This window comes from Nansenia antarctica (assembly GCF_963989245.1).
Source record: "Nansenia antarctica genome assembly, chromosome: 2".
Lineage (NCBI taxonomy): Eukaryota > Metazoa > Chordata > Actinopteri > Argentiniformes > Microstomatidae > Nansenia > Nansenia antarctica.
Window position 1 is genome coordinate 10,664,843 of NC_137675.1, and position 25,766 is coordinate 10,690,608.

At 43.0% G+C, this 25,766-nt stretch overlaps 1 protein-coding gene across 1 annotated transcript; it reads right to left on the bottom strand.

Annotated features, from left to right (window-relative positions):
• Positions 1–580: 580 nt before the first annotated feature.
• On the bottom strand, positions 581–24,634 carry LOC308149780 (structural maintenance of chromosomes protein 6-like; the record flags this gene model as incomplete). Its single annotated transcript, XM_080522670.1, has 26 exons — positions 581–686; positions 1,646–1,743; positions 2,054–2,206; positions 2,375–2,480; positions 5,437–5,562; positions 5,728–5,873; positions 7,101–7,238; positions 7,953–8,069; positions 8,249–8,329; positions 8,926–9,061; positions 9,301–9,461; positions 10,022–10,136; positions 10,323–10,524; positions 11,839–12,017; positions 14,908–15,066; positions 16,034–16,122; positions 17,754–17,900; positions 18,160–18,258; positions 18,737–18,856; positions 19,119–19,220; positions 20,146–20,226; positions 20,373–20,434; positions 20,874–21,010; positions 23,828–23,933; positions 24,149–24,266; positions 24,512–24,634. The coding sequence occupies 26 exons, from the start codon at positions 24,632–24,634 to the stop codon at positions 581–583; spliced, it is 3,207 nt and encodes a 1,068-aa protein (XP_080378796.1).
• Positions 24,635–25,766: the final 1,132 nt, after the last annotated feature.

The following is a 25,766-nucleotide window of genomic DNA, read 5'->3' on the forward strand; positions in this document are numbered from 1 at the left end:
CAAAACTTTGGCAAAAAGGCAAGACAAATGGGTGCAGAAACACATCGAGATCTGTCCAAATCACATAGCAAAGGCACATTATCTTCTTTTCACCAACACAAAATGTGCAAAAGAACATCCTCTCATATTCCCTCCTTCCAACATTAGTACATAGTAATTTTTCATTCAACCCGGCACTCAAAGTTAGAACCCGACCCTAAATCCCACAAGTACATTTAGTTTTGTGTATCACTTAAAATATTGTACAACCCCTCCATTGTTTACTATGTAAAATATTGCATTATCTCACGTCTGTGCAGATTTCTATCTAAATCTGAAGCTCACCTTTTAACTAATGATGTCTTTCACACCTAACAGGTAACTTGGTAAACATGAACAAAATGGAGTCCAGGATTTGGTAGGTTCCCAGGTAAACTTGTTTCTTCCACATACCCTCAAAATGTCACTGAAATTAGGACGGATATATTTGGAAATAATCTGACACTCCTCCTCACCATGTACATGTAGAGCCCACTCGCACATACACAGAGGTAGACAAACTAACATAAACAACTATATACATTAACATTAACATTAACATTCAGTCTTCCTCTTCCTGGTTCCTCTGGCCAAATGGCAGTGTGGTTTGACCACGGTCAGGGTCTTTCAGGCGGATGATTTGGATCATCTTGTTCACTGGGAGTGAACTAGGGGAAGACAAACCAGCCATTTAACCACATTTTGCTAAATGAGCCTAGCTACATTGTGCTCTCATGCTAAATTAGTCTAGTTACATAATGCTCTTATGCTAAATTAGCCTAGCTAAACAATGCCCTTATGCTAAATAAGCCTATCTACATTGTGCTCTCATGCTAAATTAGCCTAGCAAAATTGTGCTCTCATGCTAAATTAGCCTAGCTAAACAATACCCTTATGCTAAATTAGCCTAGCTACATTGTGCTCTCATGCTAAATTAGCCTAGCTAAACAATGCCCTCATGCTAAATTAGCCTAGCTACACCCCAGATATGGATCTTCTTGATGTTAAAATATATAATTGTTTACATTCTTTAACTTCTTTGAGGCAATTCAAAACCCAAAATTGTCAAGAGATGTGATGACAGAAGAAAAACAAACAAACAAATGTACCGTATTTTCCGGACTATAAGTCACACTTTTTTTCATAGTTTTACATTACCGTCTACAGCCGCGAGAGGGCGCTCTGGACTTGTGACAACTATATGCTGCTCCTGTACCACTGAAGAAATTAACTGAAACATTAACAGGAGCTTGGTGAACTTGTTTACTGGTAACTTGCTTGTTGGACTAGCTGGCTTGTTATGTTAATTTAGCCTATTCAGCCTCCCAGGTATGTTCTTTATGCTATTGTGTAGCTGAATAACTGTTAATGTGTCACATTAACATACCGGACACCTATTCAGCCTGTTGTTCTGTGTGCTATTGTGTAGTTGAATAACTTGCTTTTCCAGATTAAATGTTTGTTCTTGGTCTTGGATTTTGTGAAATAAATGTCTAAATAAATGCGACTTATAGTCCAGTGCGACTTATATGTGTTTTTTTCTTCATGGTGTATTTTTTTACTGGTGCGACTTATACTCCGGAGCGACATATAGTCCGGAAAATACGGTAATGGGACGTGACAGTACCTCATGGTTTGCGGGGTGAGGAATATGAACTGGCGGAAGGGCTGGCTGTTGGCGATCATCAGCATCATGTCCATGGATATCCTCCGGTTCACCATGTCCTAAAAAGTGCCAAAGACACTTTAGATCAGTTACATTAGATCAGATTCAACTTTATTGTCATTGATTACAAGTACCAGACAACGAAATGCAGTTTAGCATCTAACCAGAAGTGCAAATAGTGATATAAGAACAGTGATAGGTACAGTATGGCAGTTTAGAGGTATACACAGTTATGAGCTATGTACAGTTAATTACAGTTACAGTCAGTTAGTCCCATTTCAAATGTAGTCACATACTTTTCTCACAAATACACAAGATAAATGGGTCAAGACTTAAAAGCCAGTTAATTTCATGAATGTAAAATGTCACCATGTAGACGTCAAATTCATCAAGGCAGCGGAAGGGGGCTTCGGCGATGGTCCAAAGGGAGAGGAGGAAACAGACAGTGTAGAAGGAGCGTTCTCCTCCGGACAGGGACCGCATGTCACTCAAGGCCGCCTTGTCACCTTGACCTGGCTGGACCTGAGAGAGAGAGAAAGGGAGGGAGGGAGCGGGAGAGTGAAGAGAAGGAGTTTATTTAGTGATCTATGTATAGAGAGGGAGAGAGATCTATCCATCTATCTATATACAGTATATAGTTCATAAACTGTAGGCTGGCAAATACATGAAGGAGCTGTGGCTTGTCCTTACCTCGATGGTCAGGGTTTCATTATTGTGGTCGAACTCCATTCTTCCTGTGGAGCCTCTCTGTGATAGCATGTCGTCAAAGGAGTGCTGACAGCGTAATGACAGTAACCTGGAGAGAGGCGAGCGACAATTGAATTCAATATCAAATTCAAATTTGATACAGGACCTTATGCTTGCCTGCAGCACCACCCAGTGACCTCTACGAGACTGTTATGCGCTTTTTACACTTTTGTGACGACCTGAACCGCTTGGCTCTGCTCAGTTTAACTTAGCTTGGGTTCAGCAGTAGGGTTGGGTACCGAAAACCGGTAACGGTATGGTACCGCTTACTTTACATTCGGTACCTACCGAACCGAATTGCAACAGAGATTTTGGTTCCTCGTTTCGGTTCCTCTCTCTCGCCCCCTGGTGTCCGAAACGGACGTTACATGCAACAGTCAACCGCCCGTTAAAGTTCCACTCAGTGCGTGTAGTGGTGAGGAGCTGAGCAGTTGAGTGACAAAGAGTTGTGCCTCAGCAATAAAAAAGTAAAAAGCTGTTTAATGTTGTCGACCGTGTTATTATATAGCTACAGTGTTTCCTCTATGGGCCGCCACAAATAAGTTTTCTCCGCCACTAATTGATTCAGTCCACTAAAGGCCGATTTAGACTTCTGCGTAAAATCAACGCTGTAGCCTTGCGTAGTCCCGCGTGGGCCCGCCTTGCCTACGGCGTAGGTTGACGTGCACATCTCCAAAAATTTAAGAACGCGTCAGTTTCTACGCAACCGTAAGCTCTGTGATTGGTCCGCTTGGTAGCACATGATTCCGACTCTCTCGTAGACCAAAATGCGGAAGCCATGACAGAAATGTCATTTACCTTTTCTGTAATTACTCATTAATAAATATTTGAAAAATTATGATAACCATCGTATTATCTTAGTTTAATGTCATTTCAATGTATCATATAACTTTTATTTACAACAAGCATAACAACAAAAAGATCGCTATTATGCCGCTTTGAGTACACCGTTCCAACGGAGCGCCCTATGGAAGCGTCAGGCACAGCCTTCCTGAGCGCGATTCACATTTACGAGATGTACAATCCTGTTTATTTAGAAATAAATGATTAGTTACAGGGAGCCCCATGGCTGTTCGTTGGGTTTAAATTATATTTATGATAGACATATTTAATGTTAAGTTATCTATAAGAACTATGATTGGTCCGCTTGGTAGCGTCACATTCCGACTCTCGTAAATGCGGAAGTCATGACAGAAATGTCATTTACTTTTTCTGTAATTACTTATTAATAAAGATTTGAAAATGTATGATAGTTTACTGTCATTTCAATGCATTAGACATTTTCTTTACAACAAGCATAAAAAAATAAGTTTTTTGATCGCTATTATGCCGCTATGAGTACACCGACCAACGCGACGCGGTCCGCGGACCAACGTAGAACTATAAACTTGGAGAGCTCTCGCGTAGGCTACGGCGTAGCCGCGCGTAAATTCGACGCAGGAGTATAAATCAGGCTTAAGTCAACGTTTTCTCCTCAGGCTGCGCAACGAGAAAGGCAGCGAGGTATTATGACCGGAGAACAGTAAAAAAGCAGATTGAAGCTAGATTTAGGCCCGCTTTCAGACCTACATTTCGTTCCGATTTAGGGAGTAGTAAGTTACAATATGTTACAATGTTGCACCTCCTCTTGGTTTGTGTTCGCACTGAAGTCGAGACTGAACCGCTCTCAACACGCGCAAGGCAACGCGCTTGCAAAACAGTTTTGTGATTGGTCCGAATTTAGCGGGAAATTTGGATTTCAGGAAATCCCTCTCCCTGTCCCTCTCTCCATCACTTTAGCAACGACACAGTATTGGCAGGGGAAAAGAAGGTGAGTCGAATTTTTATTGACAACGGATTTACATGCTGGAAAAACAAGCAGCTAAAATTCAGGGAACATTTGGACAATAAGAGACACAAGGGAGCTGTGGTCACATGGTCTAATTACAGGGCAATATGCGTGGGGCAAAAATAATCTATTGCCTCTAAAATCCTCACGAACAGAACGGCGGAGGTACGGGAAAACAAGGCTCATGTCGGTGTCATCAAAGGTAAAAGTTGGTTTTCTCAGCTGATAATATGTATTACCTTGCATACCTTGTTATGTACCAAATATACCAAATGCTCCATCTGACTGTCACACTGTGATTTTACTTTTAACAGTTAGTGAGTAACGTTAGCCGGTTTTGGGCGTGTACTCTCTTGTAGGCCTACTTCGTATTGATGAGCTGATGTCTTTTCAGTGTGTGTGTGTGTGAGTGTGTGTGTGTGTGTGTGTGTGTGTGTGTGTGTGTGTGTATGTATGTGACAGTTTATATTCTACGGATGTTGTTCAGTGCTGTATGCGTGTTCCCGGTTCTGTGTGTACTCTTGTGTACTTCATATTTGATGAGCTGATTATCTTTCACTGTGTGTGTGTGTGTGTGTGTGTGTGTGTGTGTGTGTGTGTGTGTGTGTGTGTGTGTGTGTGTGTGTGTGTGCATATCTGTCAGTCACATGTATATTATACGGTAACCTATGTTCAGTGCTGTATGCGCGTTCTGCTGCAGCTGTAGCCTCAGGATATCTTGGTATTTGATCACCTGCTATATAAAACATCGCCGCATTAATGGCTTAACCGCAATTTATTTTTTATTTTATTTTTGCCACCCTCTAGTTTTTGGTGAAATTACGTCTTGACGCGTGTGCGCGTTTCATGCGTGTGCACGCGGAATATCGCGTAAGTGACCACCCCGCCACTAATGTGAAAAATCCTGGAGGAAACACTGAGCTATATATATATACATTTTTTAAATCAAAAGTACCGATTTAAGTAGCGTTTCGGTACCGGTACCGTTTATAAAGTATCGGTTTGGAACCAGTATCGGATAAAACCCAAACGATACCCAACTCTACTCAGCAGTGTGAAAAGGGCATAACAGACTTGATACCTGTGTCTGATAGAAACACGGTGTGACATTCCCCTATCCTATCCTGTTATCTAATAGGACAAGAAGAGAGAGATGCGGTCTGTGGGATCCACCTACGTCCTCAGTTTGGTGTAGGTGGTTAGCCTCTCGTTTATGATAGTGCCCATCATCTGGGTGGAGCGGTTGAGGCTCTTTAACTCCCGGGCCAAGGTCTTGTAGCTCTGCTTGGCCTCATGGAATTGCCTGAGGAGGGAGGAGAGACGTCATCATTGTGTGGACAGTTTCTCCAAAGTGACTTACAAATTGGAGGTTACAGGGACAGTCTCCCTGGAGTAACTGAGGGCTAAGTGCCTTGCTCAAGGGCACACTAGTGGTGGTGTTTACCCAGGTGGGTCAACAGTAGTTTACCTGGTGACCGTCTCGCGGTCTCCCTGCTGGTCCTGCTGGGTGCTGATCTTCACCTTCAGGCGGCTGATCTCGCTGTCCAGATTCCTGGCCGAGCGTCGCACCTCCAACCGCTCAGGGCAGATCTCAGAAGCTATTTCTACGGCGGTCTGGAGCACACACATGCGCACACAATGTTTGGAGGCAGAGATGAACAGAGACATATAGTAGACATACAAATGGGGTGTATGCATGCACACAGCAAAACAGGAGAATAGTGAGAATGACAAGCACACACACACAGTTAGAAACCACTAAAGTGTTTGACGAACACACACAGGCTCCGCACACACACACACACACACACACACAAACACACACACACACACACACGCTCAGGAGGAGGCACACAGAAGCCATTAAAAAGGTTTATTTTGAAAGTCTCACCCTGCGTCTGACTCTGATATGATCCTGTTATAGAAGCAGCATAGCAGCAGGGTAGAAGCTAGGTAAAGGGGTACGCAAGCCAGTCTAGGGCTGCGTTCGTAAATTCGCTCTGAGAGCGCCGGAGGGCACTCTGGGCTCAACGTCATAAAGAGAACTTTTAAGTAATTTGATTGGACAAGAGGAATTCCATGACTGCTGATCAGATTTCCAGAGCGAATTTACGAGCGCAGCCTAGGTATAAACCATTCGCAGACTAGTTTTTTTTTCATAACACGAAGGTTTTAAAGTACCCACTCGATATAATAAACAACAGTTTAACGATCAAATTTGTGGATTGGATTCACTATTCTCGTTTGCCATAGGCTACTGGTAAGGGAGACTTTTGTAAATACTTCCGTTTTGGGATGTGTTAGTGTTTGGGGCTGTGTGATCATCTAATTATGTGTAGTTATGTGTTTCTAGCATGTCGATGTTCTATCAGCATGTTGTGATGTTATCAAAATTAAGAAGATGAATGGCTGAAATGGCGCAAAGCGGGGAAAAACTAATGCGACATCTAAAGTCTGGAACGATTATATTTCAAAACAACGCTTCCCTTTAACTGCCCGAGGGCTCAGACTACTGCCAAGTCTATCGCTGGGTTTATTTGCAAAAACCTTCGCCTGTACAGTGTTGTGGAAAATGAAGGTTTCTGCCGAATGCTGCTAACACTGAAACCACGTTATGAAATACCAGTTAACACAGATATTGTGATGTATCGTTGATGAATTGTCTTACAATGTATCGATTATCGCAAAATCGATTATCTCAGAATCAATGTACCGCGATACTATCGATATGGGGGGCAATATATTGTACGGTTATCGATACGTGAGTTACCTTGCGATTCCCACCCCTAGTTATGACGGTATTATACAAGTGATGTTGACAGGTAAAATACTTGGTCCTACCAAGAGCTCCTGCTCCTTGGCCTGAATGCTGGTCCAGAGGGCCTGGATGCTGTTGATGTGGGCCTTGCGTCTCTCCTCGTAGTGCTTCCTATGGTGCTTGCTCTTCTCCACCTCCTGGTCTGTCCTAACCAGCTCCCCCTGACAACGCAGAGGGATGGACAAGCCATTCAGATTATGATTGAGAAGTCCTTCATATACCGTAGTCCAATGGCTGGGCAATTTGGTTGCAGCATAATATGAAGGAAGAGACATGAAGGATATCACTGAAATCCAATATTTTTGTGGATATATAGATATCACAATAGATAACGTGGTGAAACAATGTTTTCAGGGTTTAGGTGTTTTCATAGTAATCTAACTAGAATTAACACCTTCCGTCTACAACACATCACTAGAAGCTTTATCTAGTAAAAGTCCTCCTGAGCCATTTTAAAAAACCTGTTTGAAGCTGGATCTTCTCGATTACATTTATATTTTTTTATTTTTTTTATCTCTCGTTTAATGCTTTTAAAAACTTGCATCCTTCCTTTTTACAATTCCAGCAGAAAAAAACAAAAAAACATATATCAATATTATGACTGTTTAGTATCTGTGTGGTGCACATGTCGGGGCCAGTTTTTGGCAGATTTTAGAACCAGAGGCTGACATCATATAAACATCCTGTATCACTTCAACTAGTTGTAGAATTTACACACCTTAATCCATCACAATTAAAGGCAATCTAAGCTATAAACCATCTTTCACACTGAATGCAGCCTGAAATGTCCAGATTTAGCAGATCTAGCACCTGTTCTACTGCCATTCTAGAGAACAAATGTTCCCAGAATGCTCAGAGGCGTTGGTTAAACTGACCGTGATGGGTTCGGCCTCCTCGGTCACAGCGGTGATGGTGTCTTGGTGCTGTCTGTACCTCTGCTCCACCTCCTCGCTGGAGGCCTTCAGCTGGGCCATCTGGACGCAAGCGGCATCCTTCTCAGCACGCGACACAGAGATCTTCACAATGATCTCCTGCAGCTCTTCCTCCTATAGGGGAGTGTGTGTGTGTGTGTGTGTGTGTGTAATACAGAAGAGATGTGGAGAAAGTCCATGAGTTCCATCCAATCTGAGACACGTCATAAGAACAGACACTGATGTTCATTACGACCCACCAGTGGGTTGAGGTCCTCTGACTGCGGCTCCTCCACGTTCTGCAAGTCACTCATCTCCATCTCCAGTCTCCAGAACTTATCCTAGAGGAGAAGGAAAAGAGAGGAGGAGAAGGAGATGGGATCATGAGATGGTGTAAAATCTGTTAGTAGTACAGTGCTCCCTATCTGGAGGAGCAGAAGTGCTAATCAAGTGACTATGTATCCTTCAATGAGTTCAGGGACTCGTTAACTGCAGGAAAAGGAAGACAGATGTTAAACGGTTGTAGAATTCTTCCGCAGCAACAGGTTTCAGGTCTTGCGATAAGATGACATAAGGAGAACTGAGGTCGACATCATTTGGAGAGGACGTGTTTTATTTGATGTTACAAAGAATTTATGTTACATTTACATTTTTGGCATTTAGCAGATGGATTTATCCAAAGCGACTTACAAAAAATAAATTTGTCCAAGAAAGTGAATCATCTATCCATCAGTCATCGCAAGAAAAAGTTATCTATGCCCGGACCAGGGGCCATTGGCAGCCATAACGCTAGAAGAAGGAAGAATTAAGTTGCTATAGTAACCAGTCCAGACCATATATACTGAAAAATGTACGTATGCACTCACTGTAATGTAAGTCTCTTTGGATAATAGTGTCAGCTAAATGGCAGATAGTGTTATATATTAGGTGGGTGTACCTTAACTTTCTTCCTGTCATCACAGGCCCTCTTTAGGAGTCCCTGGTTCTGCCTGACGTCCTCATCCACCCGCTTCATCTGCTGCTGGAAGCGATCTAGGTGGGCATCCTGGTTCTCTATTTCCCCACTCAGGTGCCTGGCATTTGGGAGGGACGGAGTAAGGGAAGGGGGGGGGATAGAAGAAGAAATGGGGTGGGTAAAAGGGGGAGTCAAGAGGATAGAGAGAGAGAGAGAAAACGTAAAGCAGAGATTAAAAATGGGGGCTCAGAGAGAACAAGTATGAGGGATCTCTTCAAAACTAATAGATCTGCGAATATGGTATGAGTTACATGCAGTCATGAATGTACACGTACACACACACACACACACACACACCTGATTTCTTCCTCGACGTCTCCGCTGAGGTAGGAGGCCCTCTTCTGATCACAGGAATAGAAGCGGTTGTTGTATATCTGATCTCCGTCCTTCGAGAAGGCATGACTGCAGTTCCTAGGAGGCTGTCTCCTCTGCATCACCTTGCGAGCCTCTGCGCTATTCTACACACACACACACACACACACACACACACACACACACACGCACACACACACACAATAAGGTTTTTCTTATCTTCCTAAAAGCCAACGTCAGTAACATCACAGAGGATATGGTTTTAAGATGAATTGATTTTAGAATGCAATTGTCACTTCGCTAAAGTAGGGGGACACATTTCACACCTGTGCGTTGGTGTGAGCTAACTTTAGCCTGCGGTTCCTGTAGCAAAATAAAGAGACCCTATTCATAGTTGCAGTCACTACTGGCCCATGGGTGACTTGGAACAGATTTCCAACATTTAGTTTATTTTTTGTTTTGTTTTTTACATTTAGGGAATTTAGCAGACACCTTTGTCCAAAGCGACTGACAACAATAAAAAAAAATACTTTAATCAAATAAAAACTAGTACTCAGTCGAGATAAAACAACAGTAACATATTAAAACATAGGATAAAACCTGACAAATGTACACTAATAACACATAATAGCTGGTTTGCACAGAATTATAATAGTAACCTAACCCTTTAACTGTGGCTGCCAAGCCTGTGGTGCCACGCTCTTACCTTGATCAGCAGGACGGTCTCTATGCTCCTCTGCTCGATTAGGCAGTTGGCCACTACTGGGTCCTCTATCTCCAGGGCCTGCAGTACTGAAGGGTAGTCTGGGTGGTAGACTTCCCTGGACGGATGGATGCATGGAGAGATAACAGACAGACACACACACACACACACACACACACACACGGTTACATGAGTAATTAATATATACTGCATATAAACTTTCTTTCTTTCTGTTAAGCCCATTGCATCGGTGTATGAAATGTGCGTTACACAAATAAAAGTTGCCACAAACAGGTAAAACAACCTCCTGCTGGTGTCGTGTTGGTTGGGGAAGAACTGGCCGGTGATGATGTTAGGCCCCCTGTCTGCGGGGTAGTATCTGTTCATCAGGCCCTGCAGCACCCTCTCGTCCTTATGGTTGTCACAGGTGAAAGCCAGCATCAGGGCCTTCAGACACGCCTCCACTGCCAGGGCCAGCTCTGGGTCCTTCAGACGGAGAAGGTAACCTGGAGGGAGGGAAGGAAGGACAGGAGAGGAAGAGAGAACTTGTTCTTCATCCAAGATGCCATGTGGACCATGTGAATGAGACAGAGAGAGAGAACTATTTGTAGATCTAGCGTAAGACACAGAGGAACGGCAGGGTTCTTCCCAGGACATATGTGACAGCAGCTGGTGAAACCGGGAACAAGTCAGCAACCAATCAAAATTTTCTGACTTTTATTCAGAAAAAGTTAAATAAATGTCAACTTTGTTGAAAATCAATTACACACTCACTAGTCAACTAACACAGCTTGTTTTGTGAGCCTGCTAACAATGTAAAGTAGTGTTATAATTAACTAGGTAGTAGTGGGGATTACTCACCGAATCCATTGCATAATTGCATTGCAATGTTTTGATTTGACTAGCGAGTGTGTCATTGATTTTCAACAACATTGACATTTATTTAAATTTTTCAGAATAAAAAAGTCTGAACAATTTGATTGGTTGCCGACTTCTTCCCGGTTTCACCAGCTGCTGTCACATAATGTATGAACAAGGTGGCGCTGGATTTCTTTATCAGAACCCGACTTGCGTTTAATTCAAGTCAAAAACTACAGCTAAAAAAACACTGAATTCATTGAGGAACATCATAACGCTTTCACTTTTGTATTTTACAACGACATAGTGGTGCCACCAAGTTCACAGCGTGGTGCAGCGCCAGTCTTACATTCTTTGGGGAGAATGCCAAATGGTATTTGTGGTAAATATATTTGGAAACCTAGAGAAAAAAGACTGGTGATGTGAGATGGGGACAGAAAGAGCCAGAGTCAGAGACACACAGAGAGAAGAACACAGCCAAACACACACACAGTCAGCCAAACACACAGAGCCACACACACACACACACACACACACACATACAGCCACACACACACACACACTCTAAAGCCCAATTTATACTTCTGCATAAAATCTACGCCGTAGCCTGCGTAGGCTCACGCGCACCTCTCCAAAAATGTAATTACGCGGCACACCTACGCAGACCGTAAGACCTGTGATTGGTCCGCTTGGTAGCGCATGATTCCGACTCTCTCTGAGGCCTAAATGCGGAAGCCTTAAGAAATGTCATTTACTCTTTCTGTAATTACTTATTAATTAAGATTTGAAAAATTATGATAACCATCTTATATCTTAGTTTAATGTAATTTCAATGCATTTTCTTTACAACAAGCATAACAAAAAAATCGCTATTATGCCGAACTATAAATTGGGAGAGCCCTTGCATAGGCTACGGCGTAGCCGTGCGTAAATTCGATGCAGAAGTATAAATTGAGCTTTACCCAGCGGTCCCAGTGGCTTCTTCCTGAACTGGCCCCTCCTGTGGGCATCATCTATGTCAGCCAGTAAGGCGGGCATTCTCTCCCCGAAGCGCCGCAGCCGGTTCGAGCGACTGCCCTCCATGGTGCGTAGGTTCCTGCGGTTGGCATCCACAGACTGCCTCAGGTTCTGCTCCTCCGTCCTAGGTTGAGACAGACAAACATTCAGCTGTCTCAGTTCCTAACCCTAACCCTGCATTTCTAGCGCCATGCTCTAACGGTACCAATTAAGCCACGCAGCACCATCTGACCATCTCTGATATGTTTGTAGGTAGGTGATTACACAAAGTTAAGTAAAACAATATGAAAATGCACTGCACATCAGGCAAACGCTAGTTGCGGTATTCAATCCCAGTTATGTCTCTTTGTGAAATTGGAGCCCCCAGCGATATATATTGCGGAGCCTGTTCCCTCAATACTCAGTATACTCACTAGCCTGGGGACGAAGTTAGTATACTCTTCTTCCTCTTATGCCATTTAGCTGACGCTTTTGTCCAAAGCGACTTACATTGCAGTGAGTGCATACATTTTTAGGTATATATGTTCCCAGCGGGAATGAAATCCCCAACTAGGGATGTCCCGATCCCACTTTTTCACTACCGATACCGATACCTGGGCTTCAGGTATCTGCGATTCCGATATCAATCCGATATTTGTATTTATTTTTTTACTCCTGAATAATAACAAATACTTCCCCATTATATAGTCCACAACAACAGTTGGCTATTAAAGACTGCCAGCCTTTATTGAAGCAACAAAAACAGTACTCTGCAGTACTCAGTGACCAAGTTAAAACAATTTAGCAGCATTCAGCATTGTAAAAAAATAAATAATTACTGTCTGATTTCTAGTTTTAGTGCCTTCAGGTTTTTATTCTATTTATCTTCTCTTACAAATGGCATGCAATTATAGCACCCTTTTTTAAAGTGTAGCCTGGTGACACCCGCTGGTGAGACCCTAAATCAGTCGCAGAATCGAAGGGGTCAAAAAGTGAAACTTATTGTGTCAACAACATCTGGTTTTCATTTTTTTTTCATAACAGGCAACTTGAAGTTTTAAAGTAGCCACTCAATATAATATACGATCACGTTTAACGATCACTACATTTGTGAATTGGATTCACTGTTCTCGTTTGCCGTAGGCTACCGGTAAGTGATAATGACTTGTAAACATACTTTCGTTTTAGGACGTGTTCAATTCAATTCAATTCAATTCAACTTTATTCGCCATGTGCAGTGCACTAGGAACATGACTTGGTATTCTCCATGCTGAACAAGCTACAGTACATACAAACAGCAAGACAACAATACAACAATACTCAAGACAATATATACAGTACCAATATGAGTGAACAAATATACTGTACAACTTAGTGCAAGAACATGTAAAGTGCAAGGTGCAATGATCAGGAGTTATTGAGGAGGGCTATGGCTTTGGGGAAGAAACTGTTCAAGTGGCGTGATGTTTTTGACCTGATGGCCCTGTACCGCTGTCCAGAAGGGAGTAATTCAAACAAGCTGTGAGCTGGATGTGAGGGGTCAGCCTGATCTGGAGCTATGGAGGTCTGTGATGGGAGGCAGGGGGCAGCTGATGATCCGCTCAGCTGTCCGTACGACTCTTTGTAGCTTGGCCTTGGATCGAGCAGACACAGAGTCATACCAGACAGTGATGGAAGATGTTAGGATGCTCTCTATGACGGCCCTGTAGAACTGGACCAGGATGTGACGACTGATGTGAAGTCTCTTCAGCTGACGGAGGGAGAACAAACGCTGCTGGCCTTTTTTAACTAAATGGGTGATGTTGTTATCACATTTTAGTTTGTTGGAGATGGTAGTGCCCAGAAACTTGAATTGATCCATTATTGTGACAGGGGAGTTATTGATGACCAGTGGAGAGTTGAGTTTTTTTCCAGAAGTCCATAATCACCTCCACTGTCTTGGTGTTGTTGAGTTCCAGGTTATTGGCTGCAGACGAGGACACCAGGCGGCCGACCTCCTTCCGGTAGGCAGTCTCGTCATTATTAGTGATGAGGCCAACCATGGTGGTGGTGTCATCTGCATATTTGATGGTCTTGACAGATGTGTCACCAGAGGTACAGTCGTTGGTGTACAGGGAGTAGAGCAAGGGGGAGAGCACACAGTCCTGAGGAGCACCGGTGTTAACTGTGCGGCGCTGAGACAGGTGAGGGCCCATCCTGACATACTGTCTTCTGTTGGTGAGGAAGTCAGTAATCCACTGACAGATGGAGGGGTGGCTATTCAGCTGGGCCAGTTTATTGTGGAGGAGGTCAGGAATGTTGGTATTGAAGGCTGAACTATAATCCACAAACAGGACTCTGGCGTAGGTGTTTCGATTGTCCAGGTGTTGCCGAATATAGTGGAGCGCAAAAGCAAGGACAGTGTGTTCATCTAATAGACCTATCGCTAAGCCACGCCCCAAAATAGAAATTGTCCAATCATATCACAGCAAAAGTCAAAACAGGCAGAACACTCGGACAAACAACTTGCAAATATCTGATGGTGAAAAGCTTCTAGACTAAATATTCTTGTCATCTTTAAAAAACATGTCTATTACTTGCTGTGGTAAATCAGAAATGTGCCAACTCCCACCATTGTAAGTCAGTGAATGTCATTCAGTCGCGGTCGGTCAGTCAGTCACTGTCAGTGAGGCGTTGTTTGTTTGTCTGAGTTTTCAAAGGGGGTGTGGCTTAGCGATAGGTCCATTATTGTAGTTATGTGTTTTTAGCGGGTCGATGTTCTCTCAGCATGTTGTGATGTTATAAAAACGCAGTTAGACTTTCGTAGCTATGTATCACTGTTAGCCGCTAGCTGTTAGCAGCGTTTGTTGTTGTGGTTTGATCAGTCACTCTTCTCCTGTTACATTCTCATTCTTGAGGTGCACCAACATTCAAATACTCATGTCGTCTTTAATGCCGTGGATCGGATCGGGACATCCCTACCCCCAACCTAAGCGTTGTTAACACCATGCTCTACCAACTGAACCACAGAGGACCACGTTGTGAGGTATACTCACAACATGCGGGTTTGCTCCTCCTTGGCGCGGGCCACAGCCAGCTGAAACTGTTCTATCTGCTGTCCCAAGGTGGAGTCCTGGACGCTGAGAGCGTCCAGCTCCGTCTGTAGCCGCTCCATCCGCTCAGCACGCACCTGGGTCTCCGAAGCCTGGCTGATACTGGGGGTGGGTGACAGGGAGACAGAAAAGAGAAATTGGAAAGATAAATTCCAAGTGGTCAGTCACAGTCATTCCCCTCCCCCCCATGCCATGACATTAAATGAAAGAAACTTTGAAAGCAAGAAGAATGATTATAAGAAAATATGTGTGAAAGGTAGGGATGCACCGATACCGATACCAGTACTCATATTCGTAAAACTCGTATTCGTAAAACTGTGATACGATACATCCCCCTGATACCACTTTACGGTGTTATGCCAAATTACTCTCCCGCAGATTCCTGGTACAGCAGGGTAAACATTCACCAAACATAATATACTGTATATGAATTAAGATTAATTTGGAAACCATAATACAAAAAAATATGATAACATTCTTTTTTTTTTTAAGATATATATATATATGTTTAAATGTCGGTACGAATACGTGTACCGTTACACCCCTACTGGAAATTAAGATATCTTTCACTAGAGTGTCTGAAATAAATATACACTATTTTGTATGAAGAAAAATAGGAAAACACTTTCTAAACACATTTTCTTACTACAAGCTACTCTGTTATTAGCATAGAAACGGCCACAAAGTTTGAGCATTAACAATGGTATTACGGCACAATGATGGTATTACTGAAGCTGTTTCACATTGTGAAAAAGTACATCAACAGCCTGTTTACTTTATTTTATGAAGTGATTTGAAGGCAATAGACAATAGATTAATTCTGACAATGTCAGACTAGCTTGTCTATTACCAGCTAAAATATTATAGTTATAATTATATATTAATATATGTTTTCAATGTCATTGTTAGAACTGTAGTGGTATTATTATTAAGTACTCGGTAACAGTATTTGGTATTGGCAAGTACCCAAAAGTAAGACTTATACTTGTAATCAGTCTGAAAGAAAGTGGTATCAGTTAAAGGAAGAATGTGTGAAAGGTAAAGGAGAACGGGGGGGTGGAAGTGCTACCTCAATTTGAGCTCATCAATTCTCCTGGAGAGCTGATCCTTGTCGTTCTCCAGGTCTCTTAGGTTGGTCTTGGATCTGTGCACACTGGTCTGGGAAAGAGTCACAACAACTAAGACGATCAAGCGAACAAGAGAGGGCCAACTCCTGTGTGTTGATAGAAACCCCCAAAGGTCTTGTTTAATCTATTGTAGTTCTTAAGGTTGTAGTTCAAGGGATTTGTAGTATAGTCATAAGCTACGGATGGATCCTAATGGCTAGTTACAGCTTGGGTTATGGTTACGCATATTACAGTGCTCTCATCTCAACGATCATAGCCCTAGGGGGTATTCCACGTACGTTGATAACTACATCAGCGATTCGTTGAAAAAGCCTGGTTCAAGCTAATCTCGATTGTGATTTAAGACTCAACTCGTTCCAATAATCCAGTTCCGGCTTGTCTCGTAAATGGTAACTCAGTTCTGGTTTATAAAAATCCTGGCTTTAGTAGTAATAAGCAGCCCAGAACAGACGATTGACGAAAAGAAGATACTATGACTGGAAAATGACAGCGCAGCACTCTACTTATGGAGCTTTATGAAGACGAAGATTAAGAAGTAAAAAAGGGCAATATTGCCACAATTAACGAGGCGAGGGAAATGGCTTGGCAAAACATTTTCTGACAGATTAAATACGTACGTACTACTAGCCCCTAATTGTTTTATTTACATTTTTTCATAAATGAACATTCACTACTGTGGTTATATTAGCAGCATGCTATGCAGGATCAGATCATCGGGATGGCATTGAGTGACATTGAGTGGTATTAACTGCTGCCGTCAGATCATAGTGTTCTTTTAAGATGGGGGTTATAATCCCCCTGACATAACTACAATGGTGTTTGAAGCCTTTCTGACTAGTAATGATGTTCTTCTAGCATTGTAGCTGGCCCCTGAATTTGGCATAGATAATTATTTCTTATGATTACTGATGGATAGATGATTCACTTACTTAGACAGATGTATTTATTGTAAATCGATTTGCATGAAGGATTCTGTTAAATGCACCCCCAAATGTTAAATGCCCCCACACATTAAATTAAAGTCAACCACTCTCTCCTGAGGCAAGGATCGAACCAGCAACCATCTGAATGCTAGCTGCCTTAACCCCTGTGCCAGACACCCCGCTCTGCTATTTTTGATGCAAGCTGATACAGATACCTATCTATTTATACCTTTTTTCTCTATCTATCTATCAAACTATCAATCTATCTAAAAAGGTCGGACATAATGTTTCCAAAGAGTCTCTTGACGGAACTGTCTTTCGGGATTTTGTTTCCGCCTGTAAGACATTTTTAACACACATCAGGTTAGTTCTGAGGCATAAATTGCCATGGTAACTCAATAGCAATTTCTTTCAGCCACATTCAGGGAACGGAACTCCGAGTGAAATTATCGCGAATTATCAAAACAAGCCTGGATTTTCCTTTATCAGCGTTCATGGAATACCCCCCTGGTCATCTCAGCTATCATAGCCCTTGTGGTCGTTCTGTGCTCTGGTCTTGTTACGGCAGTTGTTGTTGCTGTGTTGTTGTTGTTGTTGTTGTTGTTGTTGTTGCTCTGTGCTGTTGTTGTTGTGGTTGCTCTATGTGGTTGTTGTTGTTGCTCTGTGTTGTTGTTGTTTTGGTTGTTGTTGTTGTTGTTGTGGTTGCTCTATGTTGTGGTTGTTGTTGTTTAAAGCTCACCTCAGCGATGTTGGAGAGCTTTCTGCTCTTCTGGGCCTCGTTCCTCAGCTCAGTCAGCTGGGGCTGCATCTCCTGCACCCTCACAATGATGGACTCCAGCTGGTCTTCGATCTCCTTGTACTTCCTCTCTGCCTCCACCACCTTGGCCTGGACAGGAATTGAGGTGAACAAGAGCACCAGCGATTACAATCAGTGGAGGGAAAAATGGCAATGAGAAAACATAAACCAACAGGGCAACCCATCACTTTTGGTCTAAATAATGGAAAATACTACCAATAACTGTAGGTTTTGAATATTGAACTGGAAGGTTAATCAAAATGCCAGACCAAGTTGAAATGTAGGACCACAGGTTTGGAGCCATAACTCGTCTTAGGGTTTTGGCCTGTAAATAAGAGGTCGACCTTACCTTCCATTCGTCCACTTTTTGATCGTATTTGGCAGTGGACTTCTCCCATGATTCAAGCCTGTCCTTCAGGGGCGTCACCTCCTTCTCAATCTCTGTCACCTGGCACAGAGGGACACAAGTGGTGTCAGTAAGAAATCACTGAACACTAGGACAGCCGTGCCTTTTTTAACTACTATAAGAACCGCCTCTGGGGTCAAATGACCATAGTCTTTACAACGGGAAGCTGCTATTTACATACAACGACCCCTAGTTGGCCGGCTTGTAAATTAGCCTGCCTCCTACACAAAAATTGTTTTATCGAGTGCAAAGATATAACATTTATTTTACTCACCCACCCATGGCTGTTCTATTGTTAAGTAGGAACTGGACACTCATATTTTGCATAGTGTACTACTAGATTTCTCTCTCTCTCTGGCAAATCGTCTCGGTACCAGAAAATAAAATGTTATTCTTAGTATTGTTAGTATCATAGGGATGTAGTTGCTTATTAGCCAGTCTAACACCATCTGAAATTGTGGGACTAGAGTTTAAGTTGTTCAGTTATCTCTATATTTCTATTGAAGGTCTATGATCTCACCCGAGCCCAGGCTATTTGGTTCATCAGCTCGTTCAGTTTAGTGTGCAAGTCTTCCAGCGACGCCAGGCTTTCGTACGTATCCTGTTTTTCCAAATACGTCTTTCTGAGGTCGTCCAAGTTCTGAAGCACAGGAGCACACAGACAACACGGAATGTCAACACAGTTAATAGCTCTCAGGCACAAATGTGTTTTTGTTAAGAAACATTGATTTGATCAGGACCAATTGGTGGCTTAGATTCAAAGCTGATTTTTGATGAATAGATGTACGAGAGAGAAAGGATTGGTGACTGTGTGAGATGCGGAAAGACATAAGCGTACACACACACACACACACACACACACACACACAGTCGATCATAAATCAAGTCAAGACAATGCCTACCTCCTCTTTTTTTGCTATTGTGGTCAAGGTGACATTCTTAGTCACCATGGCGGAGTTCAGATCCTCCTTCATCTGTGCCAGCTGTGTGACTTTCAGAAAGAACTAGGGACAAAAACACAATCAGATCACCAAGAGTGGGACTCTAACTAGAGATCCACACGCTTAAGTTGGATCATCACGCATACTTCCCATTGACATCAATGCAAGATTTACACAAATCAAGTCACCACAGGAAGGGTTAACTTAAATTACTGTGACCTGTACTGTATTTGCACTGAACTGTTCTACTGCTGTAATTCCCCATTGTATGCGGAAGCATGCTGAATGGAAGGGTTGTGTGCAAAACACATGTCCTTGAGATGCGCAGTGTCCTTATTTGGAGATTGTTCAAGAGTGTTGATGTTACCCCTCAGCCTAGTATCATAACTGCTGACATCATAACTGCTGATATGAAGAGTCTTGTAGCTTCAGCATCTTGGGGATCATCTGACCCGTTTTGTATATCCTGTTGTAACATTAATAGTGTACATGCAAACTAATTGTGTAAGGGGGCATGCCACTGATGCTCATGGGGACACCTGGGGCGTGCTTACCTAGTGTGACTTAACTGTGCTCCCTGCTGCAGCATTAAAATAAAGCTTTTAGAAGTTTGCAGTCATTTGTCAGTACTCTTTTTGTTGATAAGAAATAGATTCCCACACCAGATTCCACCCTAACTATGTAACGGCAGTTTTCTATTGCTAAAGGAAAATCCAGGCTTATTTTGGTACATCTCGCAAGATTTCTTTTTAAATCCAGGCTTATTTTGAAAAGCTTGCAAGACTCAAAAATAAGCCTGGATTTTCCTTTAGCGACGTTGATGGAATACGCCTCTGTTCTCATTTCAATCTCTTGAAATCCAGTGGTAAAAAACCTAGGAAGTCTTCTACCCGTAACAAAACATTTGCATTTCACACTGCTATAACATTTGCATTGGATATCTTAACATGTCAGTGGTATTACTATTACTGAGGGCTTTGGGTCATACCTTGTACTTGTCCCCTTCACCTTTGGAATGCAGAAAATGCTTGCTCATCTCTTGAGTTAAGATAGTTAGAGGATTGTCCACCTTATGGGAAAAGAAAAAGAACAACAACAAAAATATTTGTAACGTGTAAAATAAATACTCATCGACTCCAGTGTCAGTGATACAGCGTCATCAAATAATTTCAACACATTATAATAGGAAGGTAGCAGGTGATGTTGATCCAGTACCTGGATGTTGAAGGTATCCAGAATGTTCATGAGCTCCTCCTTTTTCGTGGAGACCACCTGACCTGCAAGTCAGAACCCAGTGTAAAAGTTACATCTGATTTTCAGTAAATGAACGTGTGGAATGCATTACTATCCCAAATGAATGGTTATATTTTTTCTGAGTGGGGCAATCGCACTCTGATATGTCATTTTTATTGGATAGAGATAGTGAAGATACAGAGGAAAGTAAGGAGAGGGTATGCCAGCAGGGCACAGGCCGGATTCAAACCCATGCCGACATGGACATAATGTGTGCACTGTAGGCCGTGGTGCTAGACCACTGGACCACCCCGGGCCACACTATCCCAAATTAACCCTGTGCTACTCACAAGCTTGGTGCATTGATTTAAAGGAAAGATTCACACTGAAGTTACAAGCATATATCCAGTGACTTCAAATGCGTGCTTGAATGAAAGATGCACAGACTGAAGAGGTGTATCCCTACATTTTTGGGACATTTACCACTTTTGTTCTTGATTTTGTAAGTCCTCAGACCCTCGCGGGTTATCTTGAGGTCCACAATGATGGCCGAGCCAAACAACTCGGGTTTGTGGGCGTCTTTCCCCCTGTTCCGCAGTGTGATGGAAACATCGGCAGAGCTGGAAAAAGAGAAGATGACAAAACAGGGTAAGCTTTTTTTTTTTTTTCACACAATTAAGATGCCCTATTTCAAGGACACTATGTAAAAAAGGTGTTGTTATTTTGTGACATCAAGCCTTTTTTGGTGGTTACAAATTGACGGCGACCCTAAATGCCAGACCTATTAGGACTAATAGAGCTTCTGATGCTGACTAATGGCGCTTTTCCATCAGCAGCCCAGCCCGGTTCGGCTCAGGTCGGTTCAGCCCGCTTTTGATCAGTTCTGGTTTTCCACTATACACAACAGACCCGTAAATAGTAGGAGGAGTAGGCGATAGTAGGCGGAGTTACGCGTCATAACAGCGCGCCATGGTGGTGACGTATATTTTCACGAGACACAACACAGCCACAACAACAGCGACATGGAGGAACTTGCAGCTATCCTATGCCTTTCCCTCGGCATGTGGTATATTATTAACCATGGTTTTTTGGAGAGAAAGAGAGAGAGGGAGAGAGAGGAAACGATTTGGCGAGAGAGAAGACAGAAGACAGAGGAATGCTGAAAAGAGAAAGAAACTTATGTGGGCTATCGTAAGGAGCGACAATGTTGGCTTTGATCGTCGGCGTAAACAACAAACACAGGTGGGTTTTGTTATCCTTCACGGCTATTTCTAGTATATGACTGGTTTGGGTTTATTCCGAATTTACAAAACACATTATCTCTGATCTATTCCAGATGCTTCATTTTTTGCGAAATCTTCGCAGCGCCCCGTCAGCGTGGGCCATCAACAGAGCTAACGAGTGGTGGGATTTCGTGGTCCCTGATTTCACCGAAGCTCTGTAGGTACAGAACTTCAGAATGTCGGAGGAAACATTCATGTATCTGTGCCATAAACTTCGACCAGCCATGGAGAGACGAGACACAGCCTTCCGTTTGTGTGTCCCCCTCAACAAAAGAGTAGCGATGGCACTGTGGAAATTGGCGACCAACTCCGAGTACAGAAGTGTATCACATCTGTTTGGTGTCAGTATCACAACTGTGTCCCAATCCCTCGGCATGTGGTATATTACTAACCGTGATTTTTTGGGGAGAGAAAGAGAAAGAGAGAGAGGAAGCTATGTACACATAATAAAGTCATGTTTTTTGAACCCTTAAAACCACTGCCTTCACTTGTCTGCTTTATGAACTGTAGTATCATTGTGTGCCGTGTTATTCACGGACAAACACGGTGCCCTTTGCGGGTTAATAACTTCGGTTTACCGTGGGTTAGGATAACAATTCAAACGTGTCCGGATAGGGGAGAGGACAGGTTAAAAGCATAACTTCTCGGGGTGTCAGCGCGGTGGTTAAGGGCTCAAAATGACCGTAGACCGATGGTGAAGTTAGCAAAGGAGTATTGTGTTTGTACCACCTCCACAGCCGGTGTTATTCACAGGCAAAGACGGTGCATAATAGCGATTTTTGTGTTATGCTTGTTGTAAATAAAAGTTCTATGATGCATTGAAATGACATTAAACTAAGATAATATGATGGTCAGCATAATTTTTCGAATCTTTATTAATAAGCTATTACAGAAACTGTAGTGACATTTTCCAAGAGCGAATGTGGTATTTCAAGATGGCGGTTAGTGAAGAAATCTATGAACATGGGATGACGATTTCCATTGACCAATCAACGGTGTGCAGCGTCACACGTCACACGCAGCCTGGCAAAAAGATCCGGATCTAAAAATGTAGACCCTGGTATCGAAGGGTAGCTAAAGAAGCGACCCGACCTGACCTGACCCGACCCGGACCGACATATGGAAAAGCGCCAAAGAAGCAGGCCAGCCCGGGCTGGCCCGGCCTGGCCCTGTAATGGAAAAGCGCCATTAGGCATTTTCAATATGATCGTGCATTATAAACATGGCACCCCAAAGAGGCACGCTTTTCTTAGCAAGTGTGATGGTGTGGATATGATGTTACGCAACACCATTGCAGCTCAGGTGACCTACTGTATGACTGAAAAAACCCAAGGCAGTGATTCAACTTGGACAGTTGCCAGTTATGGGTGAATGTTTAAAAGGATAGTTCATCTACATGACATCATGATACATTAGGTTCCTTATCATGGACAGGCTTATTAGAAGGTTTTAAATGATATGCTGAAACGCAGAAAGTTTGGAAGTATTTTCACCAAACTGATGAATTCCATGTGCAATGCAAATTAAGTGATATCAAGCTCTTCTATCAGTGCACGCTCCCATGAGAAATCATATGCTCTTCAAGCACAAAGAAACACTCCCAGTGGGGGACAAGCAGCAGCAATGTCGCATCAGATATTTTGCCAATTCAAAGCACCGCTGTGACGCCCACCAGAACCGAACAGGCAAAAGCTCAATGCCTCAATGATAAGCCAAGATATATTGCCTCTCAGCTTCGTGGAGGAAGAAGGCTGCAGAGATTAGCCAGCCCCTCTGATAGGGCTTTCACACCGGCAAGGAACCGTTCCCGTTTGCGTTCTGAAACCTCCGAACCTTGGTGCTGTCTGGTGAACCAGCCTGCGTTCATACCAGTGTAACCAGAACTATCCACGTCATCAACGATGGGTGATGAAGGGGCGGGATAAACAAAAATGTCACAACTAGATGGCAGCTACTTCACGGAAAATGAGGATAATATCTTCCACTACACTACAGTATCTGAAATAAACACTATTTTCTATGAAAAAATCTACCTGCCGGTTCCAGACGTGGTTCGCGAACGCGATTCCTTGGCGGTGTGAAAGCCCTATTAGTGCTTCTGAGAGATTTAGGGTTAGTACTGATTTAGTACTGATGACCGGGTGAGAAAGTTACCTTTCTCCTTCTTTCACAAAACATTTCAGGGAGGATCCTCTGTCTGTGGTCTGTGCTTTTCCACCCAGGGCAACTATAAGGGCAGTGAGAATGGCACTCTTTCCACCTGTCAGTTTAAAAACAATATATTAAAAACAAATGGTGCAACACAGAGGACACACAACGCAAGCAATCAAACCAATCAGTGTGGGATTACAAGAAAGTAATACAAACACAGAAACATGCAATACAATAGTAGGTGGAGAGAAAATACGAAAAGCGTCTTGTTGTGACATTCAGGATGGACAACAATGCCGTCATGGGAGCAAATGATAAACTCACTCCCGTTGTTGCCAACAACAAAATTGATATTGGGTCCGAAGGTGAAAGGTCCCAGCAGAGAGTGACACATGAAGTTCTTCAGGGTGATGCTCTCGATAATACCCACATCTCCAGATGACTTATAACAAAACAGAGAGAAGAATAGTCAAAACTGCTTATTGCTCAACATGTAGGCTAACATATGAACTCCAGGTGATTATTTTACTCTACTCATTGTATCTGACATAAAGCCAGTACCCCTTAAAACGAATAGTTTTTTAGCATTAATTAATTAAACAATAGTTTATGTCAGTAATGTATAAGTACAATCTGAGAACCGAGAGTGCTCCTCATGGTGGAAAACATAACGTCACTGTCACCTACCTGCAGGGATGTAGATGGCAATGGTAGGCTGAAGTCCACTGTGCCACTGGCATCCTCAGGTTCCGGCTCCGCGGTCCGAGCCCGTTTCCGGGGGGTTTCAAGAGTGCTCTTCCTCTTCGACATCCTGCCCCTGGCCAGGTCTGTAACATTAGTATGCATTTAACCAGATATAAAACTAACTGTAAGTGAACCAAAACCGTATAATAATTCTAATTATAATACAAACCTCAACAAACAAACAAAAAGAACAGAACAGAACAAAGATACGAGCAAGCTGGTAGACCTTCCTCAGAGAAAGACAGCTAGCTAGCGCAGTTCATCCTAATGGTGGAAAAACAACACGAAATCAGAGAATGAAAACACTCGTTGGGGTTTGGCTAATATCGTTAGACAAGCTTGTCCACAACCCAAAAAACTTCTCTCACCAACGTTAATCGAAGTTTCAGGATATATTTCGCGCAACGTCAAAAATTACTGTCATGTGATCTCCAGGGTTGCCAGATTGGGAGGGTTATCACACTGGTCTGGAAAAAAAAGAAATTGGGCGGTTAGGGCTGAATAAATAGCATTTAGGCATCAAAATGTCAGTGCCTGAAAGTTACAAAATGCGTGAAGTTTTCTTTGATGTAGAAAAAGCATATGATATGATATGGAAGGAGGGGCTTTTGAATTAGAGGTAATGTTTTTATCTGGATTATGGATTTCTTTAATAAAAGAACCATCCAGGTAAAAGTAGGGAGTCCAATAGATGAGGTGGGAAATGGAACACCGCAATGGAACACACTTGTCTGAGCTCATGGCTTCCACACCGTCAACAGGTTATGGGCCCAGGCGTGAAGTAGGAGGAAGCAGATGGTCTAGACTGTGCTTTGATGGAGACGAGAGAAATTACGAATTATGAAAGACAAAGCTCAGAAGTTTCGGGGACACCGAAAAGTATCGTGCTGACACAGAGGACAACGTGATGAGAGCGAGTGCCTCCGACGGCCGAGGGAGAGAGAGGACTACAGGATTCGACGCCACGTGCTTCAACTGCGGAGAGAAGGGACACTTCGCCCGGGCATGTCAGCGTGGCGAGCGCCAGAGACAAGTGAAATGGTGTGGATACTGCAAGAGCTCCACACACACAGATGCAACCTGCAGGAGTAAAAGGCAAGACAACGCAAAGCAAGCGGTCGATGAAGAAAGTGACGATGAAGAGGAACACGCATATGCCTTCAAAGCAAGCGACGTCCAGCTAGCCGGTTCCAAGCAC